General features: G+C 34.4%; 2 protein-coding genes across 4 annotated transcripts; both read right to left on the bottom strand.

The window, feature by feature from the left end:
- Positions 1-2,534: 2,534 nt before the first annotated feature.
- On the bottom strand, positions 2,535-6,155 carry LOC118048469 (thioredoxin H-type). Of its 3 annotated transcripts, XM_073409672.1 has the most exons (6): positions 5,799-6,155; positions 5,643-5,704; positions 5,325-5,399; positions 3,777-3,899; positions 3,323-3,445; positions 2,535-2,991 (listed from the first exon to the last, which is right to left on the bottom strand). In XM_073409672.1, exons 3-6 carry the CDS (start codon positions 5,343-5,345, stop codon positions 2,839-2,841), a joined length of 420 nt encoding a protein of 139 aa, XP_073265773.1. In that variant the 5' UTR covers positions 5,346-5,399; positions 5,643-5,704; positions 5,799-6,155; the 3' UTR covers positions 2,535-2,838. The 3 variants fall into 3 exon arrangements, with proteins under 3 accessions (XP_073265773.1, XP_034914048.1, XP_034914049.1); XM_035058157.2 differs by lacking the exon at positions 5,643-5,704; XM_035058158.2 differs by lacking the exon at positions 5,643-5,704 and having other exon boundaries at positions 5,325-5,435.
- Positions 6,156-9,143: 2,988 nt separating this feature from the next.
- Positions 9,144-11,146, bottom strand: LOC118048465 (ubiquitin-conjugating enzyme E2 28). Its single transcript, XM_035058151.2, has 5 exons — positions 10,964-11,146; positions 10,795-10,887; positions 10,462-10,589; positions 10,224-10,328; positions 9,144-9,482 (listed from the first exon to the last, which is right to left on the bottom strand). The coding sequence occupies exons 2-5, from the start codon at positions 10,862-10,864 to the stop codon at positions 9,339-9,341; spliced, it is 447 nt and encodes a 148-aa protein (XP_034914042.1). The 5' UTR covers positions 10,865-10,887; positions 10,964-11,146; the 3' UTR covers positions 9,144-9,338.
- Between the last annotated feature and the right edge of the window lie 15 nt (positions 11,147-11,161).

Raw genomic sequence — 11,161 nt, forward strand, 5'->3', positions numbered from 1 at the left:
TATTATAGTCATTATTAGTAATCCATGGACACCTTTTAATACATTATTAAAAACCTCTGAGACATTGGTAGTCATATTAACATAACAACAACCATCATCATATAAGAGTGTATATTTGTATTTAGGTTCAACTTCTAACCATTCTATGACCATCATTTGTCTCAATCATACCAAAATATAAAGTGTCAAAATCTTATTTTGAAGGTTCTCAACACATCTTATGCAACATCTTTTTAAGGCAACATTTTTTAACATGGTATTGAAGTTACTAATAAAGTATTGTGAATAATAATGATGATACCTATCTAGCTCAAAAAATATTCATGCCATGGAATTTTTTGTTATTGAATGTCTATCTGATATAACACAAGAAAAAAATTATAGCGGTTAGGAACTCATTATTTTCTCCATTGTAAGTAATATTATTGCCAATATTGATAATAGTACCATTATAAAAGCATAGTATTCTAACACTACGAGATATTTTATTTAATAACACAACAAATCTCAAGCCTAATTTATCAATATCACAAATTAATCAATATATATAATATTAAAAAGAAATGTTTATGCAATGAGATCGTAAACGATAACATAATCAGCAACAACTCAAATTCATTAATTTTCCTTATCAACTCAACGGATGCATAATTAACATAACTTATACCTAATTCGAAAAAATCCTTAATTTAACCTAAAAAACCCTAACCCTAACCATAACAAAATCGACAACAACTCAAATTCATCAATTTTCTCCATAAATAACAAAGTTATCAACTCAAATTAATGTATTTTATAGCTAATTAACATAATTTAAATCTAATTCATAAAAAATCTTAAATTACCCTAAAAACCCTAACCGTAAACCCTAAAATAATCAAAATCTAAAATTAGCAAAAATACTATGAAATTGATAAAGATGTAATAAACCTTTAAATATTGAAAGGGGGTGGTAATGCTAAATGACGGTGGCAGCCAAAATCGAAGAGAGGCTTGCGAGTGTGAGGAGAGAGAGAGAGAGAGGTAGTGTTGGAGTTGTAGTATGGGTGTTTCGTGGTGGGGAGAGAGAGATGGGCGAGGCAGTGGCAGGATAATGGTAGTGGCAAGTAAAGAGGGGAAATAAGGAAAGAAAGGAGAAGAAAAATGAGGGTTAATTTGATTGTAGTCACAAGAAGCTCACGAGCCATAGATGTTGCATATGACTTGTCAAACTGTATTATTTTTCTAAATATTTTTTGAACCATGTTGTTTGTTTTATTTTTTGTTTTTATTGCGCTAATTTAAAAATTAAAAAAATAAACCTCGTTCAGAGTATTGGTCGTATTTACATGGCAAGAGCTGAAATCCTACCAGTTAGGTGAATTGTAGGCAATTTTACTAACCCTGGTGCCTAATGTAGTACCAAGATTCGCAGTAAGTGGTGCACCAGTATAATTGAATGGCGTTGGAGGGTTATCTGGGAAATCTAACCTAAATACTCCCTTGATGTTAAAGTAGTGAGCTTGAAGTAGACCAATTTGGGGCATTACAAAAGTGAAGTTGTTCAAGGAGGCGGTGAGTTTTGTTCCGTTTAAGCAAGTTGGACAAGGGTTTGTGTAAAAAAGATGCCGGTAGACTATGAGAGGCACATTTGCTTGGAATTGTGGAGAGTTTAGACTTCTAAGCTTGGCATTGTAGCTACGCGCGAGAGCAGTGTCATTTGGTTCTGGTAGCTGAGGAAGGAGAGGAAGTACGGTGTTTGGGATGTTCCTGCTAAAGCAACATATCTCTTATCGAAGATATCACACTGCTAAAGCTGCAAAGAAGAGCTGAGCCTCTCTGCCTGGGTAAAAATAAGAGGAGACTTTCTTGGATGTTCCTGCTTATCTCCTATCGAAGCTCTTTGAATCAGCTCTAGACATCTAGTTTATCATTGAAAAGGGTAGCAAGAGATTGTCAGAAATCAAACCTGCAATCTTTCCATCCCTACTTTCTCTTCTGACAGCTTCCGATCCCAGCTCTCGTTGGTGAAATCCCATGTAAAATCATCTGCATCGCGTCGATGCTGCAAGTATCAAGAACATTAGAACTCTTAATTCTTTTTCATCGTAGCAATGCACACTACCGACTGTGTAATGGTGATCAGCTGTGGACAAGGCACGTTCTAATCGATAGCATGTTATATGATCAGCTGTGGACACACACCGTAATATATATTTTTATATTAAAAGTTACATATGTTTTTATATAAAAAATTAAAACAACAGGAATTGAATTGAAACAACAAATGAAACACAGAAACAATCTCTTTGGATTACAATTGTGAATCTTGATTATTTAAACAATATTAAACACGCACGCAAACTACTTCTCTTCTATTTTAGTTCAGCGTACTTTCATGTTATTCATAATATGAGTTATTATAGACTTGGAGTCTATGCTCTTCTTCTTCTTCTTCTTCTCTTCGTCTCCCTGATTTCTTGACTTGTTACAGATTTGAAAGAGTACCTCAAATTGCTATTCACAACTCCTTTTTCTTTTTCTTCGAAGAAAAATAGCTTTTATTTCACAGCGCTTTATTCCATCAACAAACCCTTCTAAAACAAGAACCAAATTCTGACTACATCAAACTTTAACCCTAATTCCAACTTCAAACACTCAGAATTAAAAACCCTTCAAGCAGTCTTTCACAAGTGGAATGGCTCTTTCTGACCATGTATCAATAACAGAATACCTTCATCAAATTGGTCAGATCTACATGACAAGCACAAAACATACAGGTAGAACCTCACAATTGAAGCACTAAAATACTCAAGTTGATCGATAGGCTCTCAAAGACACCGGGAACCATCACGGCAGTCATTTGTCACTAGGGGGCAATGAGTCTACAATAGCAGTTATCTTCTTCTGCAACTCTGGCTTGTTGGCTCCTACAAGCTTCTCCAGCTGCTTCCCATCTCTAAGAAAGAAGAAAGTAGGAGTAGCTTTGATCTCCCATGATGAACTGAGGTCCTGCAAAGCACACACAATAAGATACCGACATCCACCATCATTTGGATCGACATATTCTGATGTAAACAGAAACTATAACATTATCAATATATAACAGCAGATTAAGTTCTGCATATTCTGCTCAATGAACAAATTCCAAAATCAGGATTCTTTTTCTTTCTTTTTTTATGTTTCTTCAATATCAATTGAGCACACTGCAGGATAAGTCTCAAAAACATGAGTGACAATGCTTACATGCAACTAAAAGTCTAGTTAAGACAGTCCAACCTATTTAGATGGATGAGAAGAGAAAAAGGAATATCATTCAAATATAATAGAATTTAGAACTTACAGATAGTTCATCAACATCGACCAATAAGAACAGTAGAGAAGGGTATTTTTCGGAAAGCTCGTTGTAGAATGGTGCAATCTGTCTACAAGGACCACACCATGTTGCACTGAAATTTGCAAGCACCTGTTACATATTCATTTCAAAATGAAAATAGATTATTAGAAAACTCTAGTCAGGTAGATCAAACAAACTTTTCATGAAGTAGCTGACTTCCAAACCCAACAAGCATAAATCATATAGCAACAGCTGCAAATGAGAGCTGTCCCCCTGCTTAGAGTAGAAATAATGGAAAACTTTTGGATGAACCTATTTCATCTCTTATTTTGGTTCTCAATAGAACTATTTAGAAATTTGCCAACCTCAGGCTATAATTCTCAGCCAAAACACACAATAGTGTATTATTAAGGATAACAGAAAAATAACAATCTCATGCACAGACAAAAATCAAACTTACAATTTTACCATCCCTACTTGCTTCTGACAGCTTCTGATCCCAACTCTCTTTTGTGGTAATGAGGTGCACATTACCACCAGCAAACTCGACATGCAGCTCATCATTGTCTGCATCACGTTTATGCTGCAAAAACCATGAACAGTCAGAACCCTGTCCTCATATGACTTCCATAGGATAAGAACAAAACATGCGTATTAGTGCGCATTGGCATTTGCAGCAGACAAAACACAATTTAATCCTCTGAAACAGTGGCATAACAAAGTGGAAGCCTCAAGCATAGGTGGGGATTAATGATAAAACAAGTTAGCTAAATCTATATTCGAAAGGATTCCATTTAAAAATATTAAGCCAGAAGAATTGATTTATTTTCTTTATAAATATAAGTAAGTTCACTGGAATAACATCAAAAGCATACAAAACAAAATAGACATATATTTTTTTTCAAACAAAGTAGAATGCAGATTTTTGAACCAAGTTTCATATTCAAATTTGAAAAGTTTCTGTTATTGTTTTACAAGTTTAGAGTGGTTAAGAGAGTTCATTCTTCTTCATGTTGGTGTACTATCCTCTAAAAATAGTTCCCCTCTGTTGATTGTCATTGACTGCGTATGGAATTTTTAATTGTGAGCGCAATATTTTTAGGGCACGTAATAATTATTTGTATTCCATATTCAGTTGATATCTCTCAATTAAAACTACCAATGTTGTGAAGCTTGTTATAGCTCAATGATTTTTCTTCCTAAATGCATAACCATGATATGTGAGACAGACCTGCACCATTTTAACTTAGAGAACTTTTCTAGAAGCAATCAATTAACAGCTCAACAATATTGTATCCATCTCATTCTTCGCCATCTTTTCCATGCTGCAAATGAAAATCACTAAAAGCTCTTTCTTTTCCCCACTGGTTGCCGTGGAACAAATTTATAAAAATTGGATCAACAGTCTTTACTTTAAGGTCAGGTTGGGGAATCCTTTTCTGCAATGCCATAGCGAAGGTCCCAGCCTCCATTTTTCATAATTTGACATTGCTTTCTTCTGCAATCTTACAAACTACTATTTTGGACATTGCTTCATTCTAAACTTTTCACAGTACATTCAAGGGAACCAAAATTCATTGATAAGCTTCCATTTTCCTGCTTTTCCCCGAAGCAATTTTCCTTGTTACTGTGAAAGCAATATGAAAGACAACAATAAACTTAAATCCACATACAAACGTCCACACTAAACACAACACTGAGTGTGCCTTGGTGATACACAGTGGACAAGGTACAATTTGATCCTTTGGAATGATGCTAAAACATAAATTAGAAGCCTCGCAAATAGGTGGGGAGTAAACCATGGAGTCAGCTATATCTACATTCAAAGTGCGTCCATTTAAAAATATTAAGCCGAAAGAAGTGATTCATTTTCCTTTATAAAAGCAATATGAAAACCAATAAGAAACCCGGATTCACAAATAATCTTGCACATACACAAACAAAAAGAGTAATGGATTGGAATTATATATCAGAAGATAAAATGATTAATTGTCATGGAAACTCTTACCTTATCCAAGCAAAGTCCCATATCTGATTTCAAAACTTTTTATCCCAAGCAGCTTAACGTAGTATACCAAATATCCTAAAAATGGAACAAAATCCAAAACCTTCAGCACACCTAAAGAAAAACCACCAAGATTTATACTGTTCACCGTAATTGACAGCAGAAACAGTATAAATAAATAAATAAATAAATTGATCACTTCGAATCAAAACTTTGAAGAGCGCCTCTGTTGCATATCAGATAAATTAAATTAGTGTGGTACGAAAAAGGAAAAGTCTTTCAAAACATTTATCTTTAAGAACCAAAATTATGGTTATTTACTTCAACAATCAGCATGGAAACTCTCTTCTTCAATAATATTAGTAACACTAGCATCAGTTCTTCTAAAAAAACAAAAAAAAACACAGCAGCTGGATTAGAAGTAGAAAGAAAGAGGTATAGAGAGAGAAATGAAGACGGGAGTGGATAATTAATTACCTTCTTAAAGATAATTACAAGGAGATTATGAATGAATTGTCAAGGTCGAATGAAAACCCTAGTCTTTAATTGCGGAGCAATGGAAGGAAAGAAGGGAGGTAAAAGAGAAGAGAAAGAAGCATGTTTTGTGTCTATAAGCAGACACGCTTTCTGTCCTTTGCTTTTATGTTTGAACCAGTAAAAAGAAGAGATAAGTTACAAAGGTCCAAGGTTGTCCACACTGTTCTTGTTGTGATTCAATGGCTATCAATCTGCTCCATTTTACAACTCTAAGATTCTGCAGGGTTACCCAACCAATACAGAGAGCAAACTCTTTAAATCATCGTGAGACAGACTTCATTATCGGTTAACGCGCAAATTAATTAAATGATATCCTTGCTATCAAACTAATATATACTGTAAGACCTAGTGGTTCCACAATGACCTGGAAAAAAAAAACTTATTTCCGGTCAATTTATTGTTCAATAAACAAATTGAAAAAAAGGAGTATGAACTCTCGTACCGGGTCATAAAGTCGGGAGAATTGTATAGAAAATAAATAAAATAAAAATTATAATGCTAATTCCTAATAAATTCAGTATGAACGGATGAATTTAAAGTTAATTAATATAAAGGACCTGAAAAAAGAAATATTTGCAAGGAAGAACACCAAAACCCAACATGTTCTTGAATAATCAAATCGAAAAAATATTTAATTTTTTAAAAAAATGATCTAAAAAAAAAGAGATCATAATCAATATAAGCTAATTTAGGATCTATATTATAAAACTCGGATAATTTCATAAAAAAAAATTAAAAAAATCACAAAGCATAATTTTTAATAAATACAATATTGATAGATAAAATTGAAAAAAAAATTACTGTAAAAAAAATAAAAATAAAAAATTAATGATAACTTTGGTTAATCTTTCAAATATGTAATCTAGGTCACGAGAATAAAACTTTCCACATCAAAAAAATCATGAGGTTTAATTATTAACCAAACATGTTGAATGCTATTTTTTATATAAAAAAGTTAATTCTAAAAAAGAACTCAAAAACAAAATAATAATTAAAAAAAAATTAATGACAGGATATTTTTTAATTTTAAGCGACCAGTGCAAATCTCTAAGTGAAGAGAGAGAACAAAAAAAAAAAAAATTATTCGAGCCTCATTGCCACTCCTCTATTTACATGAGTTGCGCCACCCAAAAGTTCTCGGTAAACTATTTCAAACACCACCAAGAATAGTGGTGTTTTGGCATTAAAGGAAAGTTGCATGAATTGACAAATCACGATGGCTTCCCCCACACCTGCCCCACCAATTTGTCATGCCTGTTTTTTACGATCCCTAGAATTTTTTAAGTTTCAAATTGGATTCCTTAAACCTTGGTTGTTTTAGAGCAATAAAATCAAATTTTATTTTACAAAACTAAACATCGACTGCTGGTGCAATTCAATGCAATAAAATCAAATTGAATTTTTCTTAGATGTTGTGGAATCCTCATATTTTAGGTTAAAAAAACTTAATATAAAAAAATCAAATTGAGAAAAAAATTGAGAGACAAAAAAAGAGAGGATAAATCTCTTTCTTGCTGGTGCAATTCAATGATTGATGTTTACAAGGGAAATGGGCTTAATTCTTGTCTAGTATTCAAATTAAATTCATGTAACTTTAATTGTTTTAATTTTATTTAATTATGTCAAATCAAGCAATAAACAAGAGTCAGTTTTGTTTCTTGATACCTCGAGTAGCCATTACCAAGCTAAACAAATGCAAATAACAAAGTTCAAACCCAAAATAATATAATTTAAAAGGATGAAATATAAAATAAATAAAAAGAACTTGAAAAAGAAGAGAAAACACCGTGTGAATCCATAGTGTTTGCTGTCACAATGAACACGAGTTGTCAGATCTGCTTTAGTCTTTTTCTTGACTCGTAATTTGACTTTTGTATTTTGTGAGTTTTAATGATGAAGTTAACTGGACGCCATCCTGGATGTATCTGCCCTTACAATGAGGGCACCTGGTAATGTCCTTTCTTTTGGTTTTTTCTCTAGCTAGACGAGGCATACGGGAGATAAGCATGTGCCTTGACGCCCTACAAATGCCCTAGTTGTTAACAACACGAAGACGGCATAATTGGGATCTGTGAGATGATTAAAAATATATTTACCAGTTTTCTATGTTGATTATTTTTAATATTAAAACATCAAAACGATTTAAAATATATAAACTATATTAAATTTTAACAAAAAAAAAACAAAACAGTGTCTAAATTTGCTAGAGTGCAAGCAATGTCCACGGCTAGGATCACTTGGCACTAAACCATCACTACAAAAAAAAAAAAAAAAAAAACCCCACCTAGGCTCCTAGCCATATAAAATACCCTCTTGTGGCTTGACTTGTTAAGACTGGATTTAGGTCAATTTGGGTGGTGGCAGTGACCGCTGACCAGCAGTCTCATTCCTCAACGAGCACCTCTCTTTCAATTCTCTGCTTTTATTACTTCGGCACCATTTGTGCTATGCCCAGTTTTTTTTTATTTATTTATTTTGATATACTGATTAAAAAATAAAATTTTAAATAAAATATATTTTAAAAAACTGTCATACTCAGCTCGTATGCAATGGGCCGTCGAGCTTTCCCCTCGTTCTAGGCAAAACTGATGATGGTCCAAGGATCATTGTGCAATGGATGACAGGATGACAACTTGCCAATATGGAGGGGCATGTTAGATGAGCGTCAAGATGTGAAGGATAAGAAACTGGATCCTTCATGTTCCATCTTGTTCAACGTTACATGAGGTCGATGATACCTTTTTTCATGTTTCACGGGAATTCACTTGGAAGGTTTTACTATTTGATATCACGACATTTGAGAGCAGAACTCCATCCTCTGGAACTTTGAATACACTTCAACCTGAAGATCCATCTACCCCCCTAGACAGAATCTCCATAACAATGAAATCTCATTTTGTTCTGTTTAAACACGCAAAGGGACCAAGCCTAGAGTGGTTTAAGCTTTTCCTGGCTTCACCATCTCCTACAAGATATCTTAAAAATTCAATTTCAGTACCTACAAAATTAGGTCAGGAGATTGGATCTATCATGGCAAAGTTTGATTCCGTACTTCCACAGTTGGATCTTAAAGAACATAAAATCGAAACAACCAACATCTTCAAAGTTGAAAATAGACGTGGACTGCACCCTCCCATGTCTATGCTCTAAAGATGAAACTCACACATACAAAAAAATTGTCTACATATTATAATGGGCATGCAAGGCAAGATAAATACAATTAAATGAAGATGAAATGCCAAGCCAAAGGATAAACAGTTAAGAAAGGCAGTAACAAGAAACGTCTAGATCAAAACGACATACTTTCCATTCAGTTATTTTCCATGCAATCTCCAAAACATTGTTTGGAGGTGCATGGAATGTCGTCCATTCTTACGAAATTGAAACCCACCCTTAAAACAACACCGAAAGAGTAAAACAGACCATGTTTCAACACATATTACGATAAATATAAACCATTTATACATTGCCTCCATAACCTCAGCCCATGGCATACTTCTGTGTCCAGCTGCGAGCAGTGGCTTCATATTTGGATCGGTCAGTCTTGTACATATGGGCAATCTCCGGTACAAGAGGATCATCAGGATTTGGATCAGTCAGCAATGAGCAAATGGAGAGCAGTACCTGATGTGCATCCAAGTATATGATTATGCATCCAATGATTAGTAGTAATAAATCTTTTTTAGACTATGGTAGCATGAGAAAAAGTATAGAGACTTTTGTGTTGGTTTCAGAATGAAATTGAAAGCCTCGTGCTCACCCAACCCACTGAACCACTCTGCTTTGACAACACTGATAAAAACTTCTTAAAAATAAAAAATAAAAAAGCAATTTCAAGGAACGAGAACCCTGTTTGAACATCAGCAATAGAGAGCTTCCTTCATGTTCTTTATCTATGGAACATACAGCCAATTCATGTTTTGTATCCTAAGAAACATAAACTACAGGAGGACATTCATGTTGATAAACAGGAGGCCAAAACACACCACATTGCTACACGCAAGCATAGACTGGCAAGCTAATTTTAGGACACTTAGTCATCTCAGAGTAACATTCTAACTCTTGATGGAAAACTTTTGTAGGCAACAAACAGGCAATATAAAAGGATAAAAAATCAATGGAAGACAAAGGCTCTTGGCAATAAACATAATCAGTAGTGCTAAATTTGGAAAACAGCGATGTGAATGCCACTGTATTCTTAAACTATTGCTACATAAAATATGCGATCAAACTCTTCCGTTCTCCATTCATCCTAAAACCGATGACAGTCTACAAACTTTACTAGGGCATGCTACTGGTAAGTAAAAACGAGAACTATAGCATATTAACATGTTATCAGCATTAATTAATAGAATGAAATCAAACCTTAGAGATGGTAAGAGCAGGACTCCATTGCTCTTTGAGAATATCAAGACAAATGCTTCCATTACTATTAATGTTGGGATGAAAGACCTTGGTCCTAAATGCAACCTGAAGGGGGGAAAAAGAAACAAAATTGCCCTCCAAAAAACACATGATTAAACAAAGCAAAGCCTCTTTATGCAACCACATACAGACACGGCTCAAAATCGGAAATTGCACCATTGACTGCAAAACAAATTACCTTAGGGGGCTTGAAAGGATAATCAGGAGGAAAATGGATAGTAACTAGAAATACCCCTCCTGCATATGGACTATCAGCAGGTCCCATTATTGTTGCTTGCCAGTGAAACATATCTTCAGCTACAGGGCCTATATCCCAGAAAAAAAAATTATCAACCCCAAATTTGAGTCATTCCACATGAAACAGATCATTCAATACAAAATAAAAATGCAAGCAAAGGGGGCTCCAAGCCATGACCAAGCACAGTAATGTTGACAGAAAGAAGTTGAAATTTAGCTTAAATTAGAATGATTAAATAACTGGGCTTTTCAGAAATAAAAAATTATTGCACACCTGCACTGCAAGAAGTAGGCGGATCCTTCTGTAAATCCTTGAGTTCCTTCAAAATACGCTTTGAAGCCATTATTATTACTCCTCCTATGCACCCTTAATAAAAACAGAAAAGAATCACGGTTACAACAAGAACAAAGAAAAATATATAAAAAGAAAGGGCAAAGGATACCTGAAGATGAAAAGATGGGGTTGTGGAAGGGGGAAATCGACGAATCGACGATCTGGAAATGAATTAACGGTGGATCCAACACAACCGCTGATTTCCCACTCCCTGGCCTCTTCTTTTTATTTCTTTTTCTTCTTACACCCAGAGATAGCGCAGAGGCGGAGGTGGAGGAGGAGGGTCTGCTTCTGTTTTCGGATTCTG

Source organism: Populus alba, chromosome 6, assembly GCF_005239225.2.
Source record: "Populus alba chromosome 6, ASM523922v2, whole genome shotgun sequence".
Classification (NCBI taxonomy): domain Eukaryota; kingdom Viridiplantae; phylum Streptophyta; class Magnoliopsida; order Malpighiales; family Salicaceae; genus Populus; species Populus alba.

Excerpts from the sequence above, each read along its gene's own strand:
- LOC118048465 (XM_035058151.2), bottom strand. The coding sequence starts at position 10,864 with ATGGCTTCAAAGCGTATTTTGAAGGAACTCAAGGATTTACAGAAGGAT. Across the intron at positions 10,590-10,794 it reads GCCTACTTCTTGCAGTGCAG|GCCCTGTAGCTGAAGATATG; the intron begins GTGTGCAATAAT and ends TCTGGGATATAG. Across the intron at positions 9,483-10,223 it reads CTGCTCTTACCATCTCTAAG|GTACTGCTCTCCATTTGCTC; the intron begins GTTTGATTTCAT and ends GATGCACATCAG.
- LOC118048469 (XM_035058157.2), bottom strand. The coding sequence starts at position 5,345 with ATGGGACTTTGCTTGGATAAG. Across the intron at positions 3,900-5,324 it reads TGGGACTTTGCTTGGATAAG|CATAAACGTGATGCAGACAA; the intron begins GTAAGAGTTTCC and ends TGGTTTTTGCAG. Across the intron at positions 3,446-3,776 it reads CAAGTAGGGATGGTAAAATT|GTGCTTGCAAATTTCAGTGC; the intron begins GTAAGTTTGATT and ends AATATGTAACAG.